At 55.5% G+C, this 21,807-nt stretch overlaps 9 protein-coding genes across 9 annotated transcripts; 6 read left to right on the top strand and 3 right to left on the bottom strand.

The window, feature by feature from the left end:
- Positions 1-445: 445 nt before the first annotated feature.
- GMORB2_0264 (essential nuclear protein 1) lies at positions 446-3,867 on the bottom strand (the record flags this gene model as incomplete). The annotated part of the gene is made up of 4 exons (XM_035462250.1): positions 446-595; positions 716-1,376; positions 2,223-3,080; positions 3,206-3,867. The coding sequence occupies 4 exons, from the start codon at positions 3,865-3,867 to the stop codon at positions 446-448; spliced, it is 2,331 nt and encodes a 776-aa protein (XP_035325180.1).
- Positions 3,868-4,686: 819 nt separating this feature from the next.
- Positions 4,687-6,016, top strand: GMORB2_0263 (protein of unknown function (DUF383); the record flags this gene model as incomplete). Its single annotated transcript, XM_035462249.1, has 4 exons — positions 4,687-4,707; positions 4,775-4,924; positions 5,026-5,139; positions 5,207-6,016. 4 exons carry the CDS (start codon positions 4,687-4,689, stop codon positions 6,014-6,016), a joined length of 1,095 nt encoding a protein of 364 aa, XP_035325179.1.
- A 271-nt stretch (positions 6,017-6,287) lies between these two features.
- On the bottom strand, positions 6,288-9,270 carry GMORB2_0262 (Inhibitor of Apoptosis domain; the record flags this gene model as incomplete). The annotated part of the gene is made up of 4 exons (XM_035462248.1): positions 6,288-8,547; positions 8,601-8,710; positions 8,769-9,062; positions 9,130-9,270. 4 exons carry the CDS (start codon positions 9,268-9,270, stop codon positions 6,288-6,290), a joined length of 2,805 nt encoding a protein of 934 aa, XP_035325178.1.
- Positions 9,271-10,084: 814 nt separating this feature from the next.
- GMORB2_0261 (uncharacterized protein) lies at positions 10,085-10,616 on the bottom strand (the record flags this gene model as incomplete). The annotated part of the gene is made up of 2 exons (XM_035462247.1): positions 10,085-10,452; positions 10,520-10,616. 2 exons carry the CDS (start codon positions 10,614-10,616, stop codon positions 10,085-10,087), a joined length of 465 nt encoding a protein of 154 aa, XP_035325177.1.
- A 578-nt stretch (positions 10,617-11,194) lies between these two features.
- Positions 11,195-12,179, top strand: GMORB2_0260 (trans-aconitate 3-methyltransferase; the record flags this gene model as incomplete). The annotated part of the gene is given in 2 exon segments (XM_035462246.1): positions 11,195-11,212; positions 11,217-12,179. Coding segments are annotated over 2 exon segments (981 nt in total).
- A 435-nt stretch (positions 12,180-12,614) lies between these two features.
- On the top strand, positions 12,615-13,518 carry GMORB2_0259 (1,4-Dihydroxy-2-naphthoyl-CoA synthase; the record flags this gene model as incomplete). The annotated part of the gene is made up of 2 exons (XM_035462245.1): positions 12,615-13,006; positions 13,080-13,518. 2 exons carry the CDS (start codon positions 12,615-12,617, stop codon positions 13,516-13,518), a joined length of 831 nt encoding a protein of 276 aa, XP_035325175.1.
- Positions 13,519-14,253: 735 nt separating this feature from the next.
- GMORB2_0258 (uncharacterized protein) lies at positions 14,254-16,405 on the top strand (the record flags this gene model as incomplete). The annotated part of the gene is made up of 8 exons (XM_035462244.1): positions 14,254-14,635; positions 14,698-14,799; positions 14,933-15,172; positions 15,259-15,351; positions 15,480-15,591; positions 15,657-15,786; positions 15,877-16,104; positions 16,184-16,405. The coding sequence occupies 8 exons, from the start codon at positions 14,254-14,256 to the stop codon at positions 16,403-16,405; spliced, it is 1,509 nt and encodes a 502-aa protein (XP_035325174.1).
- A 1,011-nt stretch (positions 16,406-17,416) lies between these two features.
- Positions 17,417-18,020, top strand: GMORB2_0257 (myosin regulatory light chain cdc4; the record flags this gene model as incomplete). Its single annotated transcript, XM_035462243.1, has 3 exons — positions 17,417-17,597; positions 17,676-17,909; positions 17,992-18,020. 3 exons carry the CDS (start codon positions 17,417-17,419, stop codon positions 18,018-18,020), a joined length of 444 nt encoding a protein of 147 aa, XP_035325173.1.
- A 1,127-nt stretch (positions 18,021-19,147) lies between these two features.
- Positions 19,148-21,323, top strand: GMORB2_0256 (uncharacterized protein; the record flags this gene model as incomplete). The annotated part of the gene is made up of 2 exons (XM_035462242.1): positions 19,148-20,985; positions 21,056-21,323. 2 exons carry the CDS (start codon positions 19,148-19,150, stop codon positions 21,321-21,323), a joined length of 2,106 nt encoding a protein of 701 aa, XP_035325172.1.
- Between the last annotated feature and the right edge of the window lie 484 nt (positions 21,324-21,807).

Genomic DNA, 21,807 nt, shown 5'->3' with positions numbered 1-21,807 from the left:
ATCTACCGAACAGAATCACAGTCCTCCTTCTCTTGTTGGTAAGAGAGTTGCCGAATATTGGACTCTAGAATATGAATATTGGGTGGCAGATTCGAAGTACGAGGTTGAGCTCCGTCGAAAGAAGCAATAGAACGAGCGAAATCTAGGTTCCCAGATGAGCCACCTTCCGTCAGTTCGTAGTCACCATCATTGACTGGAGGTGTTTTAATCCTGGTTGCCTCCTGAGTTGCTGTCAGTAGTCTTCTTCAACTGCAGTGTGAGTTGGCATGCTACTTACTCCCCCGGGAAAATCGGTGATCGAGACGCGACTTTCTGTCTTGTCCGTTAGATCAAGCATTTGCATTCTTCACAGAACACCACGTACGATTACGATTTCGCCCAAGGCCTGGGGTACCCGGAGGCGGAGCGCTACTCAGGGCATCTCGGACGGAGCTGGTCACAGTGCTCACCGAACCAGGTGACCCTTTTCGGTGCCACGGGGCGACTCCGAAAGCCTTTCGGGGAATACGTAGCTTCTCTGCTGCATCTCTTGCAGAGTTCCGGAGCTTTGTGTGACGTTGAGCTTCAAGAATCTTCGTAGCGCCCTCGATCGTTGCTTGTGCTCGCGATTTGTCATCGGATCGCACCGTACCCGTACCCGTTGACTGGGAACATCAGCCACTCGTTCTCTTCCTCAATCAAAAAAAAAAAAAGGGGGGGGGGGGGCGGATCCAACCTTGTATGAAAGCTTGGAGTTACGTCTTGAGCTTATAGGTATGGTAAGGACATCGCGCATAAACTTGGCTGCTTTCTTGGATCTTGATCTGTGCTTCCCAGGACTCCCCTCGCTCTCTTGATCCGAAGGTGTTGAATGTACAGTAGCTTCCGGCTCAGACATGCGGAATCCTGAACCACGGCGCCAGCTTCTCCCCGGGTTCTCAGGGCTCGGATTCTGAAGCGAGACGACGAGATCCGTTTCGGACAGGTAGGGAGTTTTGGGTGACTCTGGCTTGGGGGCGTCGTTATCCGCGCTCTGCACCGTAGCCTTTCGTCGTCCAGACAGCCTCGATGAGATGGAGGAGGCATGCCGCCGCCGTGGTCGCACAGCAGGCGTCTGCCGCTCGGCCCAGTATCCCTCTGGAAACCAGACCCATTCGAAACCAACTCGTGCAGGACGAGGCGGATCGACGCTTGACGAGGGAGGAGGGAAGCTGATGGCTCCGTCGAAAAAGCCTGATCGGCGTCTGTCCTCATCGCCATCATCCGAGGCCTTCCCCCAGGAGAGCTCATTCCACATCTGGTGCTGAATCAAGTCGTCGTGTTGGACGGCGGGAGCGTTGTAGTACGCGACGGGGTAGGGGGGGAACGTGAGAGTGCTGAGGCCGAAGCCGAAGGAACTGCAGCACACGGTATGAGTTCATCGGCGTATCGAGAGGGCTAGATGGGAGAAGATAAGAGGGCCATGGTATTACCTCTCCCCCATGATGAACGGCACGGCAGTCTACAGATCGCAAGGGACCTTCTCGGTAGGTATGTAGTTGAAAGGATGAAGATATTTAACCAGGTTATATCGTCGATATGAATATTCACCAGGTCAGTCGAAACCCTCCGGAAAGAGAAGAGAAGGGGACTAGGTGATCCGTCCCCGGTAACAGGATGAAGTGAGCGATGAATGAAGGAGTATTCGGGTATTTAGGTGACTTGTCGAGGATCAGAATGACGGATCCTGGCAAGACGGGATGGGTGAGGAGGTGAGTCCGTTATGAGAAACGGAAGGTTTGGAAGGTGCGGACATTCACTTGAGTCGTGCCTTCCAGGTCAGAAGCAAGACTGTCACAAACAAATTTTCAGCGAATACGCTTTCTGATAGGATGAAGGGGGGGGAAAGAAAAGAAGAGAGAGAGGAGAGCCGGAATCAAAGATAATAATTATGTTAAGTGAAGAAATGGAATTTTTGCAGGTAAGGCTTTCGGCTAGGTAAAGCATGCGATGCCATCCTAGAAAATCTGCTGACTCCATAGAAAATCAACGCTCCGAACGCCTTTTTTCTTCTTCTTTTTTTCTTCTTTTTTTCTCTTTCGTTTTTCACCCTGCATGACACCATGTTTCGCATCGCTCGTCTCGTGAGGGAGGATGATGAAGAAGAGAGAGATCGTCGTAGACAGAAGGAAGGAAAAGAGACAGAGAGGGCAAACAGGTTGTGACGCAGTAGACGACCAATCATGAATCACCGGTCAACCAACATGGTGTCATCGCCATCCAATGCGACGCCCTCGGTCTCCATGGGGATGCCGCGACCTCTACCCTCGATCAGCTCCCTGCGGACTTCGGGGCCGATGGACAGGTGACCGTGGGTTAGGAGCAGGTCGAGCAGGGCCTCGCGCTGATCCTCCGTGATGTCGCCCTTGTAGCGCTGGGCGAAGGCGAGGAGGCTCTGGTGCCAGATGACGGGGAGCTTAGCCCTGGCGTCGCCGGGGTTAGCGAGGGCGCCAGACATGGCGTCGGCGTGCTTGACCGAGGCCGGGTCGACGCTGCGGAAGCGGAGGAAGTGGAAGACGAGGGCGTCGATGACCTGGTAGGGCAGGGCGTACTTCTTCTCGAGCAGGGTTCGGATGAAGATGTTGGTGGCGCCGCCACCCTCGGTTCCCTGCGAGGCCTCCTGGGCGGCGATGTCGCACAGGCCCTTGAGGGCGGCGGCCGAGTGCAGGACCGGGACGGAGACGCGCGACAGGACGGCCGAGATGATGTGTGCCTCACGCAGCGTGCACGAGCCGCTACCGACGAGGGGGAACAGGAAGCCCTTGAAGAAGGCGGCCGGCTTGTACAGAGCCTTCTTCAGGCTGTTGAACAGGTGCACGTTGAGCTTCTTGTTCTCGTGGATATCCTCGCGCACCTTTTCCAGCACAACCATCTCTAGGAAGCGCTGCACCACGTGCGGCTTGCTCGACACGAATATGCGCGTTGCCTGGTAGACGGCGTTGGGCGTCCAGCTGTCGGGCTGCGTCACCTCGATGATCTCCTCCCAGTGGGGGATCGTTGGGAGGATCTTGAAGGGCTTGGGCAGGGGGCCCGACTTGTATCGGGAGAGGATTTGGCCGATTCTGGTTTTCTCTCTGTCAGGACCATCTCTCCCCATCCTCTCCTCTCTCCTCTCTTACTCTCTCTTCCCTCCGTCCGGAAAAGGGCGGGAAGAGAGCAGGTTTTGATGTGTGAAGTGCGGACTTACTTGGTGTAGGCCTCGACAACCTTGGGAGGAAGCTCGTAGTCGTCCTCGACAGGCTCGGGCACGCCAGCAGCACGCCTCGCCGCGGTAGCTTCGTGGACAGCGATCTTCTCCAAGATGAGGTCGGCCAGGTTAACGGGCTCTTCGTCGTCGTTGACCTCCTCTCCCTCGGCGGGCCTGCGGTCCCAACCGTGCTTGAGCAGCTCGTCCTCGTCGTCGGGCATGAAGCGCCTGTACGTCTCGAGATCCTCGGGTTCGACCTCGATCTCTTCAACGACTTCGTCGTCGTCGCCGCCCCAAGCCTCGTCGTCGCCGTCGCCGTAGACCTTGTCCTGCTCGTCGTCGTCGTCGTCGTCGTCGTCGAAGCGGCTGTCGTAACCGAAACTGTCGGTCGAGGGCTTGCTGACGCCCTGCTGCCTCTGCTCGGCGATCTGGGCGTCATCCTCGGCGGCGAGCTCGCGTCCTATACGGAGAATATTCCTGGAGGCCTTGGAGTCGACAAAGTGGTCACCGTCGTTGCCGCCATTCTCGTTGTCGCCCGAATGCTTCGACCTGCGCTTGCCGGGCTTGTTATTGCGCAGGATTCCTGTGGAGACGACGTCGTCTTCGAGGGGGTTATGACGACGTCCCTGGCGCGAAGCCGTAGGTGTTGTGGCTTTGGGCATTTTCTTCTGTCTATCTGATGCTTCCTCTCGGGATGAAGGTGAATGTGAATGTGAATGTGGGCAAAAAAATCAAAAAAAGAAAATCAGAAAAAAAACTTGTCTGTCTTATCGATCTGCCACCCCTCTTTCCGTTTATGGCTTAGTGCAACATCATCAGGGTCCTTGACCGCCTTTGCCCTGGTATAAGTTGGTCGTCCAGCTTTGATATGATATAATAGTATGAATAGTAATAAGATTTTTTTTTCCTCGTCTGGACATGTTAATATCTGACGAAACTGCTCTCTTTATGATCCTTCTCTGAACAAATTTCACCACCAAATGCGCCGTGTATGGTGAGCTGTAGTCCTACACAGACAATGTAAACACACTATATTAATGATCTGGGCCGTGTGCGCGCAGAACTACCAAATCTGCTTGACTTGCTTCATGTAGGTGAGTAAAAGTATAGAAGTAGAATGGAATAGAAATGAGAATAAGGGTAAAAAAAGACATAAGAAAAACCAAGGCTGAATCTACATTCACACCGGGTTGTTACAAGATGTGCATGTAATTCAAGATGCCCTTTCGCCACCAAGCCAAGTAGAGAAGTAAGAAGCCATGACGCCGTAGAATAATCTAGCAACGTCAATCCTTTATGATTCCGGTCTATCTATTAATATTATGACGTTGGCAGCCCGCTCCCACTTCCAAACTAGCCCCACGTATACTTTACTGCCCCTCCATCCTCTCTATTTTCACTTTTGAAAAAAAAAAAATCAGCATCATGCCTCTCTCACCTTAACAAGAAGCAAAAGGGGCTGAACAGAGAGATACGACAAGATGCCCTCGGAACTAGAAGAGGTGATCAACTCCGTCCCAGAATCTCTGATATACAAGATAACAAAACATGTGCTGACCAAAACATCAGCTCACGGGCTTCATGGCCAATCCCAACCCTCAGATTCGCAAGATTGCCCTGGAAAACTTGGTCCCGTACTCGACGGCTGAGCCGACAGTCTTCAAGATCAACAATCTAGAGCCCATCAAGCACCTCAAGAATCTGATACTGGATCACCCGGTACGTCACGGATGTGCCTCAGATCTTCGCAAATGCTGAACCTTCTTACTGACGGTCAGGGTAAAACAAAATAACGACGACGAAAATGAAAATGAAAACAGAAAATAGCCGACCATGTCCTCACCATCCTGGTCAACTTATCCGGCGACCAAGCCGTTCTGGAGAACCTAGCCTCAGACGACAAGTTCCTCAGCGCGGTCTTCAGACACATAATTGTCTGCCGTCCCCTCGAAGCCCCCCTCCTCCCCCAAAATCACGGTGGTGCTGACACCGAAATCAAAGAACCCGGAGGAGCCCAACGCCAACGTTCTGGCAATGCTTCTAGCCAACCTAGTCAAGAACGACTCGCTCAAGACCATCCTGCAGCGCAAGCAGCCGGCGCCTGAGGAGCTCAGGACGGACGACACTATCCTCAACCAGCTGGTGGACCTGTTCGTGCGCGGCCAGGACGGCGCGTACAACAAGGGCGCCGACTACGACTACCTAGCCTACGTCTTCGCCGACCTCTCCAAGCACGACGACGTGCGGCGCTACTTCCTCGAGCCGCAGCCGTACGACGGCGTCGTGCCCCTGTCCAAGCTCAAGGTCTTCACCGAGCACAGGTCCGACATACGCCGGAAAGGCGTGGCCAGCACCATCAAGAACGTCGCCTTCGAGGTTGGCGCCCACCCGGCCCTTCTCGACCACGAGAGCGACGTCGGCATCCTGCCTTACGTGCTCCTCCCCATAACCGGAAGCGAGGAGTACGACGTCGACGACACAATGGACATGCTGCCCGACCTGCAGCTGCTGCCGCCCGACAAGCAGCGCGACCCGGACAGCGCCAACATCGTCACCCACCTCGAGACCCTCATGCTGCTCACTACCACCCGCCAGGGCCGCGACCACCTCCGTCAGATCAAGGTCTACCCCATCGTCAGGGAGACCCACGCCCACGTCGACGATGCCGATGTCAAGGAGGCCTGCGACCGCTTCGTACAGGTCATCATGCGTGACGAGGAGGACACCGAGAAGAAGGACGGTGACTCTGCCGCTGTCCCGGACGAGAGGGTAAAGGAGGTCGATGAGGAGGATGAGCTCGTCGAGGTCTAGGGGTATATTCGTAGACCATGATGGAATAATAATGAAGAAAACAAAAGAAGAAAAAAAGAAGAAAGAAACATTACATCAAAGACATTAATCAGTCCATTTTTGCCTTGCCGAACTGTATATACCATCATCTACCATGTCCTAACCACCTGTATGCCCTTCATTATAAAACCCCAGGATCTTGAAACCCAAGCCGATGAGAAAAGAAACAGCACTCAGAAAAAAAAGACGCCAACCTTTCTGCCATCCTAATCAAAGACGGGACAGAATGCGATCAGTCAATAACCAACTCCTCAAGCACATTCATAGCCTTGGCCCCCTCGCTCTCGAACCGGCTCACCATGGCCTCGCACTCCTGCCTGAGCACCTTCTCCGCCTCCCCGGCATTGTGGTAGATCCACTCCTCAACTGTCATCTGCTTCTCGGGAGAGGTCAGCTCCTTGCCCTTCCTGAGCAAGCGGTCCGCGCCGTTCTCCTTATCGGCCGCTGCGGCCACGGAACCAGCCGCCGGCGTGCCCAGCACGGCGTCGAGGTCGACAGCCTTCCAGGGCGTCTTGCTCTGCAGGCCGGCAATGGCGTTGCGCTTCGAGGGCGACGTGGTTCGCACCGGCGTCGCCTCCATAGGGACCAGGGCCACGTGCTTCGTCACTGTGGCTGGCGCCCTCGACGACGGCGGCTGATTCTCCGCATCCGAAGATTGGGGTGACTGGGAGGGAGATAGGGCTGCCTGGCGGGCTGATGCGCTCGGCGGCGTCGACGGGACGCCGCTTGCCGAGTTTCGGCGGGAGGCCGGCGTTGAGAAGTAGTCTGGTTGACTGCCAGAGTGCAAGTCCCGGTACTCAGCCTCGTCATCGTATATTTCGTCGGCGTAATCCTCCTGCTCGTCGTCGCGCTCTGCCCTCAAGTTTGCATCTTCGGCCTCCCCCTGTAGTTGGGCATCGGGGCCCGCTATCTGGCTGTCCATCGACGCCTTAGCAGGTGGCCTTGCGCGGCTGGTTTCAGCCGGCGCCGTTTCAACTGGCTTCTGCTTCTGTTTCGACTTTGGATTCTGCCCCTCGACATCTTCTTCTTCTTCTTCTTCTTCTGCTTGTGCTTGTGCCGCCTTGGCTGGCCGACCGCGAGCACGCTTCTTTGGCGGGTCAGCCGGTGATTCGGGAGCAGCCCTGGTCTTGGCCTTGGGCTTTCCTTGCTTCGGCGGCGGCGGCGGCGGCGGCGGCTCGATGAGGTCCACGTCATCTTCGGCCAACTCATCGGTATCTTCGAGTGGCTCGTACATCGGTGAAGAAGCCTTAGTCTTTTTGGTACGGCTGCCCTTCTTTTTCTGCTGCGCTGCTGTTGCGGGACGCTGCTCCTCCGTCTTCTTGACGGTCGTGCCGGTACTGCCGATGCTGTTCTCGTAATCTTCTGTGTTCTTGTCTTCCGGGTCAGCCCACACAGGCTCTTCTGGCTCAACCTCTTCGAGTTCGACAGGCGGGAGCTCCGGCTCCATGTCCGCAGCCTTCTTAGGTTTGGTCTGCTTGGAAGCCTTCCGAACACCGGGCTTCCGCCCCTTCTTAGGGATCTGAATCGGCTCGGGCTCGGATTCAGGTTCGGGCTCATGTTGCTTCTCAGCATCCATCTGTTCGCGCAGGGCATCAAGCTCGTCCTCCATCTCCTCGTCATCATGATACACGGGTTCCGGGTCAAACATGGCGTAGTCCTTGGACGTCTTCTGCTGCTGCGCAGCCCTTCTTCCGTGGGGTGCCTTGCCTTTGGCCCTCCCCGAGTCCGACTCGGTGGCAATAGCTTCATCATCGGTGAGAGGACGCTCAAGGTCAGCCTCGAGCTGGCGTTCGATCTCGTCATCGTCGGGGAACTGAGGAGGCAAGGACTTGAGCGAAGATATCGATCCCACCGATGATGCGCTGGACCTTACTGACGCCTTGCGAACGGTCGAGCCCTTCTTCCGACCGGTCGTCTTTTTTGGTGCGGGAGCAGCGTCAACGGCCATGTCGTGATCTTCCGACGAGGGTTCAACGGTAGAGCTCTCGATTGCCGTGCTTCCGCGAGCCTTCGGTGCACGCTTCTTTCGTGCAGGGGCTTCCGAAGTGATTGTCAGTGTCGACTCGTTGACAGCCTCGCTGCCACGCTTCTTGCCTCGTACGGGCTTCTTCGCTGCCGGTGGCGGCGGCGGCGGCGGCGGCGATGATGCGGCAAGCTCCTCCTGGGGTTCAGGGATCTCAAGGTTCTGCGCTTCATCGGAATCGATGACACTCGCCTCCTTCTGTGCCTTTGTCTTGCTACCCTTGGTAGCTGTCCCCTTCTTTGAGCGGCTCTTCTTGGCCCCTTGCGTTGTCGCGGTAGAGACGGTTGTCATGAATGTGTCGTCGGCTGTTGCGGCTGTCGTGTCTGCCATGGACGGCGCCTCGGTGGCGGTGGATTGGGTGGATACGCGGGATGCCTTAGATGCGTGCGCCGTCTTCCCGCGCCCCTTCTTGGGCTGCCTGGAGAGGGTAAAGAACAGGCAGCTTGGCGATCGCTTCTCGTGTTCCTCGCTACTAAATGTCAGTTTTCAGAAATACCCACACTGTGGGATATGAGGACGTACTAGGGCTTGTCACCGGGCTCCCAGCCGTCAAGGCCTAGGCCACAGTAGGCACACGTCGCGTTATCGTCAGAGTCCAGGGTCGGCGTATACCTCCACCCGGCCTCGACCAGCTAATGAAGAGGGCATCAGTAAACAGGTTTCCTTTATCGGATGACGACAGCAGCACACCTGTTTCGTCTTGCACTTCCACGCCCGTTTGCCGTCGTGGGGCCACAGCCCAGCAAAAGTAGCCTTGCGCGCCTCCATCATAGTTGACTCGAGAGGGTGCATAAGCTGGTACGTCTCAATCTCTGCCTCGATCGCGGCAGTAACGGCCCATCCGCACTCGGGCGAGTGCTTCAGATGTTCGCGGAGGGGGTCGTCGCCGGCCTCCCAGCCATCCATGCTCTTGTGGCATAGGAAGCAGACGACGTTGTCGGGGTTATCAGCCCAAGGCTGAAAGTAAAAACCTGCGCGTGCGAGCTGTGAAGACAGCCGTTAGAACAGGAAGATCGGCCGATAGATGGCGCGGATGATGGGGCCAACCTACGCTCTCGGCCGTAATCGTCTTGTGCGGCCAGTTGAGGGCCTTGGAGCCCTTGGCGGTTGAGCCGCGCTTCTTGTTCTTCTGGAACGAGGCTAGGCGGCCATCGTATGTGTAGTATTGGTAGTCGACCTCCTCGGAAGCCATGGGGGCGGCGTGAGGGCAGAGCTATCGTGAGCCCGTCCCCTGTACTGCGTTATCGATACTAAAAAAGTCGAAGCGTGGGCGACGCGTTGTCGAGAAGCGCCTCTTCGGCAGCGCTGACGGGGGTGGGGTGTATGTGTGTGTGTGTGTGTGTGTATCGCGTGAGGGGCCAAGAGAGAAGTATCGTCAAGGCTCAAACTTGGGCGCTGACAGCTTCATATGCGGCTCAGCAAGCAGAGAAGAATGGTGGTCGAAAAGTATCGTGACAAACGATTGTGGTGGTGCTGTTGACGACGAGACCGAGAAAGAGGCTGATGGGGTCGATTTCTAGTAGCGTATCGTCACTCAACGCCAGGGACCGTGTTTGTTTACCTTGAGGGACGACAGGGTGGGGCCATGGCGTTAGAGCTGGCCATTCTGGGGCAGTTCAGTGGCTGCAGGCGGCCCAAGCGCCTGTCCCCTAGGGACCAATCCTCTAAATGCTCCCCCCCCCCCCATCTTTCCTGCGGATTTACAGCGTGTCTGTTGTGGCACCCGTACACGGCATGTATCGATCCATATTACGTGCATTCGTGACTGTCCCTCCCAATACCCCTCGCCAAGGCATTTAGCCCTTGTATGGTAGCCTATGATGGGTGTTCAAGAGGTATCATTATAACAAACATCACGGTTCTACACCAAATAATACAGTACTTAGTAGCAGGTGATAGTGGTAGAGTATTGTCAGAAGAATATCCGTGTCATTCAGTCCATCAAAGGGAGTCGTAAGAGTGATACTTCATACAACCGTGGCTACCACTAAGCCATCTATCTTCCCTCACAGCTTCCCAGCATCCTTGATGGCCTTCTCTCCATCAACTAGGACGCACCAACCCTCCGATCCACGGCCACCAGATCCGTAGACGACAGCCTCAAAGTTCCCCTCGGCTGTGGCAAAGTCAATGACCTCATCGTCAAACGTCCCCGGTTGCAGCCACACCGACGGCACACCGGCCTTTTGCGCCTCCTTGAGCACGCCCAGGGTGACGGACGGGGGCGTGATGATGGACACAGCCGTCTCCCTGGGCTTGGGCAGAGCGGCGACGTTGGGGAGGGTGGCGTAGTCCTTGCCGGCGACGGTGACCGACGGCGACGCAGGGTTGAGAGGCGTCACGGGCAGGTCATGGTTCAGGTACCACGCAAAGACTGGTGTCACGCTTCCCGTATTAGTTCCCAGTCTCCGTCGGCATCGTGGATATAGCCAGCAACCTACTCTTGTGTCCGTACTTGGCAGTGTTGGAGCTTGCCCCCACCACAGCATAGGCGGGGGCTGTAAAGAAGTGGCGGGCGGTAGAATCGGTCACGGGCATGATGGTAGGTTGTCTGGATACGTAGCAGCATAGGTTGAGTGGTTGGCGATTTACTATGAGTATGTGAGAATGAGAAAGGAGAGAGTCGACAGTTTAATACTCGTAGACGGCAAGGTTAGTGCCAGCACCAACAGTAGGTGGTATTCGTCGAGCCGAGCCTCGGGTGGAGAGAGATGCATCTATTATTATGCCATATTGCGCCTTTTTCGCCATCTACGAGTCGAATCAACGCAACAATTGTCGCTCAGCAGAGTCTGGCGGGTCGCCAGCGGCACTTCCTTCCAAACAGTTTCACACCTGCCGAACAGGAAACTGTACCGACAATACTGATTCAATATCTACCTATACTCGTACATGCATGGGAGGCTGCTTACATATCTGTACAGCAAACATATTCCTAGCGCCGAGTCCGTACTCATAGCGCCGAGCCGAGAGTCCATCATCAATGGCTGTCTCGCCATTCCGTACAGAAAAAGTATCAGAGTGCATCGTGTGTGTGATTCCATAATACCACAAGCTCAAGAAGCTCCACACTATCGACCGTCATCCACTGGGTTACCAGGATACCACAATCCGTCATGTCTACATTCGGGCGAGTAGAATAATAACTCACGACACCGGGTAGCATCACCGCAACACCGTACTGACATCCCCACCAGGAGGGCCACATTCTCAGCCGCAGGGTACGCCGCCGCGCGACCCAGCTACCCGCCCATCCTCTTCAAGCGAGTCCTGGACTACCACGAGGGTGCAGGGTTCGGAACGGTGGTAGACCTGGGATGCGGCCATGGCCTGGTGGCCCGGGAGCTAGGCGGTCACTTTGAGCGAGCCGTGGGCGTGGACCCGAGCGCCGGCATGATCAGGCAGGCGTCCGAGTCTACGCCCCAAGGATCCAACATCACTTTCCGCCAGAGCCGGTCCGAGGACCTGTCCTTCTTGGCAGACGGGTCGGTAGATCTGGCCGTGGCCGCCCAGGCAGCCCACTGGTTCGACTACGGGAAGGCATGGCCGGAGCTGGCGCGCGTCGTCAGGTCCGGCGGCTCCCTCGCCTTCTGGGGCTACAAGGACAACGTGCTCATCGGACACCCCCAGGCCAACGCCATCTTCGACGCCTTCTGCTACGGGAAGGACGACGTGGCCCCCGGGATAGAAGGCATGGACAAGTACTGGGAGCGTCCTGGACGTGACATACTGCGCCGTCTGCTGCGCGACATCGAGCCCCCCGTGTCCGACTGGCAGGGTGTCAAGCGTATCGTGTGCGACGTGGACGCGTCCGTGAAGGAAGAGGACATCCCCGGCGGGGGAGAGGCGTGGCTGCGCAAGAAGCTCACCCTCGGCGGGTTCGAGAGCTACGTGCGTACCTTTAGCGCATTCCAGGGCTGGAAGGATGCCAACCCGGGAATGGTCAGCCGAGCGGACGGCGGTCAGGGCGACCTGGTTGACCTGCTCATGGATCGCGTTGTTGAGGCGGAACCGGAGTGGAAGGTCCTCGGTGATGGGTGGAGAGATGCCGAGGTCGAGACGGTCTGGGGCACTTGTATACTGTTGGCCAAGAGGAGGTGAAGTGAAGTAGAGTATATTATGTATCACCAGCATATCAAGCATACATCCTAACCAATGGTACGCGGCTCATCTTCCACGAGAAAAAGAAACTCCATGATGACGATTTACCTAGGGTTGGCTGTATTACTATCCATGTCCGATGTGCTAGGCCGCTGGGGTGAGTATTACATGGGCTACAATGGGCTACAGTGGGCTGGTGCGGGGAGCGGCTCCCCGGGATCCTTTCCGGCCTCGGCATGTCAAGATGCAGGTAACAAATAGCATTTAGTATTACATCTTGGGGATGAACGCCCAACATTTCGATTTGTTTTCTCTCTTTCGTTCCTTCTCTGCTCCCCTTCATCCTCCACGATTATATACATGTTACCGCTTTAGATAACATATCCAGGTATCCTGCAAATACATCCACCGGCAATTCCCATATAACCCCAGCCAATGCCGGATTTCGCCTCCCCACCGCCAGCCTGCAAGGTTGCAGAGCTGGGCTTCCCAGCCCCCCACGTCATGCTCGTCACCATCAACCGTCAACGAGCCATGAACTCGATCACCATGGACGGCCACTGGGAGGGTAGGGCCATATGGGACTGGTACGACGACGAGCCCTCGCTCAGGGTCGCCGTCCTGACGGGGAGGGGGGACAAAGCCTTCTCTGCGGGCGCCGATCTGTTAGAGGTGAGAACCATCAGGGCGGACGGCGACGGCAGCCAGATCCGACCGATGCCGCCCAGCGGCTTCTTTGGCGTCAGTCGCCGTACGGGGAAGAAGCCCATCATTGCTGCGGTGAATGGGTACGCCTTTGGCGGAGGCTTCGAAATTGTCCTCAACTGGTAAGCTTGCCCCGGTGATGAAGAAGAACAGGTGTCGATCATCATCCGAATTGCACTAAACTGTCAATGTAAGTGACCTCGTCGTGGCATCGCCGTCTGCAACATTCAGCCTCCCCGAGTCAACCAGAGGCCTGTATGCCGCAGCGGGCGGTCTGCCTCGGCTCGTCAGGAGTTTCGGCATGCACACGGCCAGCGAGATCGCCATGACGGGTCGCATCCTGTCGGCCCAAGAGATGGAGCGCCACGGGCTCGCGCGAGTGGCCAAGTCTCCCGACACGCTCATCGATGAGGCGTTCGAGCTGGCTTCTAGTATCGTGGCGCAGTCGCCCGACGCCATCATCGTCACGCGCGCCGGCCTGCGCCAGGCCTGGGAGACGGGAAGCGTCGAGAGGGCCTTCCAGCTGGTGGATGAGCGCTACGGGAAGGGACTGTTTGAGGGAGATAATCTCAAGATTGGCCTGTCGGCTTTTGCAGAGAAGAAGAAGCCTGAATGGGTGCCGTCGAAACTCTGATTCTTACATGTACTTGTACGCGAATTCGCATCGTGTTTCAGTGTTCTCTCTCTCTCTCTCCTCCCTGTATGTATATGCATGTATATATATGTATATGTATATATATTTGATGATGTTGTAATAATGTCTATGCTCTCCTTCAAAAAAGAAATGATTTGTGCTATGCTGCATTGTTTAAAACCCGATATTCTATGATCATCCCAATATTCTCCGCCATTGATCTTAGTTATGATATGCTGACGGGAGTCTCAGGGGAAGAAAAGAAAGATAAGATAATAACCCAAAAAAAAAAAAAAAAAAAAAAGTCGAAGCTTGAAGCTAGAGCAAGCATTGCACAGGACGGATCGGTGTGGCTCCACCCACACTCTCAGCTCTCAGCCCAGGTGCGGGGTTGCCAGTGAATCTACAGCGACTTTGCCGGTGTTTAAGACGTTCAACCTTTTGGAATTGATCCTCCCAGTAAAAAGACAAACCGAGGTCCGGCTCTGCTTACAGCGGAGACCGATGCTACCGAGAGAGCATTAACACAGTGCTTTTCGTCAGTTGCTAAGTGTCGTACAACAGAAGGAAGAGAAGAACCCCGACGTAGATCCATCGGGCATACAATTACCCACGATGCGCCTTTTGGGAACCAAGAGTGACGAAGAGACATTTACATCCCCATCTGATCGAACGGTGCCTTATCCTTCCATACCATCTGCTGGCAGTACATCAAGACATCATCCCCATTGAACCATGGCAGCCCCCCCCCCATCGACCCCCGTAATCGTAGGCGTCGGCGAGACTGCCAACCGGTCCAAACGCGTGGAAGATGCCCGCGAACCTCTGGACCTGATGCTCGATGCCGTCCGCAAGGCCATAGGTGACGCCGGCGTCCAGGAAGAGGACATCATCCCTCTCATCGACACCATCTCCGTCGTGCCGCCTTGGTCGTGGCCCTACAAGGACCTTCCTAGCCTTGTAGCCTCCAAGCTGGGCGTCAGGAACGCCAAGAATCTCGAGCTAGGCATCCACGGGGGTAACCAGCCCGTCATGCTGTGCGACCAGGCAGCTCGGCAGGTGGCGTCTGGGGAGGGCAAGGTGGCCGTCATCACGGGTGGTGAAGCCCTCGCCTCTTGTGAGTCGACCTGCACCGCCGTTGAACTGTTTACATCGATCATCAAACTGATGCCTGCACAGTGGCGGCCTGTCGGAAGGCCGGGGAGACCCCGCGGGGATGGACGGCCCCTGACCCGACGCAATCGTCGCTGGACATTAGCAATCTCGATATCCGGGGGAAGAGTGAGATATTACTGCCCTCTCCATGTCATGCCTTTGCTTCTTACGACCTGTCCTCCTTTTCTTCTTCTTTTTCCCCCCCGCTTCTTTCCCCCCGTCTTTCCTCTGACTGATGTGATAATATATGTCTTTCTAGATGTGGGCACGAGACACGGCATGGGTCTACCAATCCATGTCTACCCGATGTACGAGAACGCCTCGAGAGCGCACAGGAAGCAGAGTTACAGCGACAACAACGAGGAGTCACAGGAGATGTACGCGGCTTTTGATCGTACAGCATGCTCCCTCGAGTACAGCTGGAGGTCCGGTCAGCGCCCCAAGACTGCCAAGGAGATTGGCACGCCGACCGAACGCAACAGGATGATTTGCACGCCTTGTCAGTACAGATCACATGCAGTGACCTCTCCTTCCAAGATGACCTGTCGTCCAGTCTAACGGCGTACGCTCAATGGGCCATGGCAGACCCGCTCCTCATGAATGCCTTTAATAATATCAACTTGGCGGCTGCCGCCATCGTCACCACCGTCCATCACGCCGAGGCTCTCGGGATTCCTCGTGAGAGATGGGTGTATCCTCTCGGGGGAGCTGGATCGCGAGAAGAGAACTACTGTATGTGCCGGCCCCGCGTTATTTGACTTGTGCCTTCAAATGGTTGACCAGATGTGACGCGGGGGCAAAACAAGTCTGGGAGCGCCCGTGCTACCATCGCAGTCAGGCCATCGAGCAGTCTATTGATGCAGCCATGCGTCGGTCTGGTATCGATAAGAGTGACATCGACTGCTATGACTTTTACTCGTGAGTACCCGACACTGATCATTATACCGGTGATGAAGGAGGGGACTGACATGGATGGATCGCAGGTGCTTCCCCATTGTTCCTAAGCTTGCCTGCAGACACCTGGGTCTTGATCCTGTGTCGCCATCTAAACCTATCTCTCTCCTGGGCGGGTTGACTTCGTTTGGCGGAGCAGGGAACAATTACTCTTTGCATGTGAGTTTCCCTCCTGCCACGCCTCTCGTATCTTCGCCATTCCTTCCGTCCGTACCTGTCCGTATGAAACGACGGCCTGACCAGATACAGGCTATTGCCGAAATGACGCGACAGATCCGCAACGGGTCGTACAAGACGGGCCTCATCCTCGCCAACGGCGGCGTCCTCACATATCAGCACGCGATATGTCTATCATCAGCGCCTCGACGCGATAGCTCGCCCTACCCCGGTGGCGACGCCCAGCCTGAGCTTGTTGAGGCGGGTGATGTTCCGGTGCCGGTATTTGACGAGTTGGCCGACGGAGAGGCGACCATAGAGGTATGTACAATCGCCACGACGAGGAACAAAAAGCTGTTATTCCGAGACTCTTGAACTTCACGCTGATGGGATACGGTAGGCCTTCACGGTTGAGTTTGACCGCAAGGGTCAGCCTCGCCAGGCTCTGATCATAGGGATTCTCGATGGCAACGGACACAGATTTCTGGCTAACCACGGCGACCAGTTGACATTGCGGAAGCTGTGCGATACAAATTTGGAGCCCGTGGGGATGAAAGGGACTGTCAGGACGCAGAGTGATGGGAGGAACACGTTTGTGCTCGGTCCAGGTGGGAAGCTGTAGTAGCTGTTAGAATGGTCGAGAATGACGACTCGTATGGCGGTGAAGCAAAACGGGCGATCTGGGCCGTCCCTGTTTACAGCGGGCAACAACACTCCTGTAGAGAAGGAGAAGCAACCGTAATCGACAAGAAGAATTGAACTGCTTTCAAGTTGTCAGTATGGAAGGGAGAAGGACGTCATAACATAATAATATTCAGTGAAGCAACAGAGGAACAGAAGCAGCGCTCCTCAACGGCGTTACAGACAGTCTACACAACGCCGCGACCTCGCACAAATATTACGTCGTGACAATACGGATACATAACATCAGTCGACACGTACTCGTAACTTGCTGAGGCTGGCCCCATTGAAAGCGTCTGATGAAACATGGGCTATTGGCTCCAACTGGCCTGCACCTGGTCCCGTTGCCCCGGCAGTCAATGCACACCGGGCTATCAACAAAGGAGAGTAAGGGGAATTGTGCCAGATAACAGCATTATGGTACGCACAGCCAGAGCGACAGGGGGGAAGGGGAGGGTCAAAGGGGGCCGTGGGCCAAGGCCCAAAAGGCAGTCATAACCTTGGGAGGGGAATTTCTTCTGGACCGCTTTTTGTTTTTTCAATCTCTCAACACCATCACCCAGAAATCAGGACTTCTCTTTTCGTCGTTGCTTCATCCTCGTTCGATTTCGCAAGAGTTTTTTCCGTTCGTCCTACGCAACTCCAACTGTTTGTTTTCACATAGTACGAAATGGCTTCGGTAAGTCACACTTGTTGCCCCGGCCACCGAGCCGATGTAAACAACCACCACACTCTCCACACACACCAGCGAACCCCCCACGAGAGGCCTTGATTCGCCCGACGAGCAGCTGAAGGGCACGCCAGAACCAGAATACTATGTTGTGTGTTTTTTTTTGGGCGTGCCGCTCACTCCCGATCGCGTATTCTCGGCCGTCCTTCAATTCAATTCCAACAACGACGCATTCTTCCCACTATAACAACGCCATACACATAAACCAAAATCACCGTCAACATGTCTTCTAACCAGTTCGACTCGCAGGCGTCGACCAACTACAAGGAGGCTTTCGCCCTCTTCGACAAGCACGGTAACGGCCGCGTCACTGTTGGCAGCCTCGGTGACCTCCTGCGCGCCTGTGGACAGAACCCTACTCTGTCCGAGATCCAGGACCTCGAGAAGAATGTCGGCAACGAGTGTGAGTGGCCGCTTCTACGAAAAGGAAGCAGAGAGAAAAGAAGGGCCCGTGGCTGACTTGGATGTGTTCTTGTTTTAGTCGACTTCGAGACTTTCCAGCGCGTGCTGAACCGCCCCGGTGGCTTCCGTGACCCCGGCGAGCCCGAGGAGTACTGCCGCGGCTTCCAGGTGTTCGACAAGGACATGACGGGCTTCATCGGCGTCGGGCAGCTCAAGTACATCCTGACCAACCTCGGAGAAAAGATGTCGGACGATGAGGTCGACGAGCTCCTCAAGGCCGTGGACACTAGCTCTGGCCAGGTCAACTATACTGGTGAGTCACCACCATACTGCTGTTGAAGCAGCACGATACTTCTTCTTTCACCTTTGAGTCTAACGTCTTCTCATGCTTATAGACCTCGTCAAGACGATCCTCGCCAACTAAGCGACGTCATGAAGGGGTTTGCAACCAACCCAGTGTTGCATCTGCGGTCGGGATGGCGTTGCTTGTTTGCCAAACGAATGTTCTTGTCTTCTCATCTTTTTTTTCCTCGCATCTTTTTGTTATTATTCACGGGTTTCGGCTGCGCTTGGCTTTCTTGGAAGGGGATGCGATATGCTGGACCTGCTAGTATGAGCCCACAGAGGGCAGTGTATGAATTCACGGTAGATATCACGGCCACTTGCCATCGAATAGTAGATACATACTATACCATTATACGAGTATTGGGCCGTCCTTTTGACCCCCCGCCCTTGGCTTGTCTGCCGCAACGAGCGTGTCTCCGTCTCGGGCAGCGGGATGACCAAGATCCAGGACCACCATCATAATGCCACGCAGCATGTGCTATCTCGCTTGGCGAGGTGACCAAGCGGCGAGTATTACCTTCCAACTGGTCAGCCTGGGAGTGATGATATCCATGTGAAATGCAACTGCCCCATGCTCTTTGGTTTCCCGTCTGTACTCGTACACTTTAAGTTATTTAAATCCTTGTTCTTTCCTTGGATGACGCGCAGCAAGGCCCCTTCCCGGCTGTGACCGTTTACTGTGGAGCCTGGGCAGGTACGGCCTAGGTGCTTCCTGCCTCTCTGTGGCAACGGTCGCATGGGAGCTCACCCCAAAAAGCAACGTCAGAGAGCGTCCCGATCTCTGACTCTCTTCCCCTCCTCTCCCATCTTCTCCCAACGTTCTCACCGCTGCCCCTCCATCGCGTCCTTGACCAATCGACACATCAAAGTGCATCCCGCGCTGTATATGTACTCGCACGTCGTACATGTATACCCTTGGTCTCCACTGAGCATCTTTCCCTTCTCCACTTTCCCTGCTTGGATCCTGTTGTTGAACGTGGACAGCCCAGTCTTCACCCCGCCAATACCTTCAAGCTGGAGCCACAGTCGCAGCCGCTCCCCCCCTTCTTCTTCCTCCGTGTCCTCTTCTTCTTCTTCTTCCCCGTCATCGTCGGCATCGCCATCGTGGCTTCTCAACGCTTCCTCCCCCGCCTTGCATCTTTAGCTGGCCACTTCAACAATCGTGTGATAGCTGCTAATACCATTCGCACCGTCACGACGAGCACCATGGCCGACCCAAAGTTCAAGACCCCCCCCCAGGCCCCGCCCCTCTTCACCCACACCTCGGACTCCATCATCAGCGAGACGGAGCGTCTCAATGCCGAGTACAAAAAGGTGCTCGACGACATGGTGGCTGCTGTCAAGCCCGAGACGGCAACCTTTGCTACCACACTCAAGCCCATCCTGGTCGACGACGACAACACGGCTGCTCTCCGTCGCATTCTCAACTTTTACCAGCACGTGTCCCCCAAGGATGAGCTCCGCGATGCGTCGAGAAAGGCCGACGAGATTACGAATGACTTCGATATTGAGTGCAAGATGCGCGAGGACGTCTTCAAGGTTGTCGATGGAGCTTACCAGCAGCGGGAGTCGGAGGAGCTCGACAGCGAGTCACTCCGCGTGCTGGAAAAGGAGCGCAAGAAGTTTGTCCGCAACGGCCTGCTCATCCCTCACGGACCCCAGCGTGACCGCTTTAAAGAGATTCAGAAGCGCCTGAGCCAACTGTGCATTGAGTGCCAGAAGAACCTCAACGAGGACAAGAGCTCCATCTGGTTCGCCCCGTCTGACCTCGACGGTGTTCCCGAGGACGACATCGCCATCGGTGACCTTGAGAAGGGCACTGGGGAGAATGAAGGCAAGGTCAAACTAGGGTTCAAGTACAACCATTTCTTCCCCCTGGTCAAGTACGCGAAGAATGCCGAGACCAGGCATCGGTACATTGTCGCCGATGCAAACAAGGCCAACCACAACGTCCCCATGTTCCAGGAAATCATTGAGCTTCGTGATGAGGCTGCACGTATCCTGGGCTACCCTGACCATGCCTCTCTGAAGATCGAGGAGAAGATGGCCAAGACGCCCGCCCGTGTCAGCCAGTTTCTGGACGATCTTCGTGAGCGCCTCGCTGCTGGTGGAAAGAAGGATGTCGAGAAGCTCCTCGAGTACAAGAAGAATGACTACGCCAAACGTGGCATTCCCTTTGACGGCAGCTTCTACATGTGGGACACATCGTACTACTCTCGTCTCATGAAGGAGCAAGAGTACAGTGTCGACGAGGTTAAGGTATCTCAGTACTTCCCGGTGGAGAGCACCTTTAACGGTATGCTAGAGATCTTTGAGGAGATCTTTGGTTTTGAATTTGTCGAGGTCAAGGAGGAGGACCGTCGACTGCTCAGCCCGACCGGCAAGGCTGAGGACATTGTCTGGCATGACGAGGTCCGCGTCTACACGGTGTGGAACGACGAGGCTGGCGGTGGCGAGTTTGTTGGCTACCTATACATTGACCTTCACCCCCGTGATGGAAAGTACTCCCACAATGCCAACTTCAACCTTGAGCCTGGCTACCTGCGGAGTAACGGCTCTAGGAACTATCCTGCCACGGCCCTCGTCTGCAACTTCAGCAAGCCATCGGCCAACAAGCCGTCCCTCCTCAAGCACAACGAGGTGGTGACACTCTTCCACGAGCTCGGCCACGGAATCCACGATCTGGCTGGTCGCACGCGGTACAGCTACTTCCACGGCACCAACGTCGTCAACGACTTCGTCGAGGCCCCCTCTCAGATGTTGGAGAACTGGTGCTGGACACCCAGTGTGCTCAAGTCTCTCTCGAGGCACTGGGAGACTGGGGAGTCTATTCCTGATGACCTGGTGACGAAGCTCATCTCGACCAAGAACCTCAATTCGGCCACGGCCAACCTAGCTCAGCTATTGATTGGAACCTTTGACATGACGATCCACACGCCCAAGTCCCACGATGACATCAAGAAGCTGAACGCTGGTCAGCTCTGGAACCAGCTTCGCCACGACATTTCTGGCATCAAGGGCCCCGAGGATGTTGGCGAGGGAATGTACGTATCAAGCCCCCTTTCTTGTTTCCCGGAGATTCGATGGACGAAGAAGCTGACAGAGATTGAATAGCACTTGGGGCAATCGCCACGCCAACATTGGCCACTTTATCGGTGGCTACGATGCTGGTTACTACGGCTACCTGTGGTCTGAGGTGTTCTCGACGGACATGTTCCACTCTGTCTTCAAGAAGAACCCCATGTCCAAGGAAGAGGGCCGCCGGTACCGCAAGGTTGTTCTCGAAAAGGGAGGCAGCGTCGACGAGATGGAATTCCTCCGGGAATTCCTTGGCCGGGAGCCTAGCACGGAACCTTTTTACCAGGAGCTGGGCTTGGTGTAATATGGTGGCTTGATTTGACTTGGTAGTCTGGGCTTGGCTACCGCTGCTACCTCCTATGCAATCAATGACAGAAATTAAACAATAGCATTAGAGGTATAGAATAAAGCATACCCTACAAGGTTGAGGGATTTTGCACGACAGCGATGTTCGGGTGCCAAGTGCCAAGCGCACATGCACGAGCCGGGTACTGGCCAAGTCTCGGGGATCCAGCCGTACAATTGTAATGTAAAATGTAATACCGGTGGGTGATGGCGGTTGAAGGGCGGCCAGGATTTGGGAGGGATATGAAGCAGAAGCATGTATCCGGACGGACGATGGCGGGGCGTCGACTGGTAGTAATAGTTTGGACGAAAAGTCCGCAGGTGCGTCTACACGTGGGTCTACATTGGCGCGTACGGATGCCGTGTATCTACGAGCTGTACGAATGGGAAGAGAGGGTAGAGAGGGAGGAGGGACAAAACTACGGTCTCTTTCCCCGTAATAC

Source organism: Geosmithia morbida, assembly GCF_012550715.1.
Source record: "Geosmithia morbida isolate 1262 chromosome Unknown scaffold_0, whole genome shotgun sequence".
Classification (NCBI taxonomy): domain Eukaryota; kingdom Fungi; phylum Ascomycota; class Sordariomycetes; order Hypocreales; family Bionectriaceae; genus Geosmithia; species Geosmithia morbida.
The sequence above is the reverse complement of the archived record's forward strand: the minus strand, read 5'-3'. Positions and strand labels throughout refer to the sequence as shown.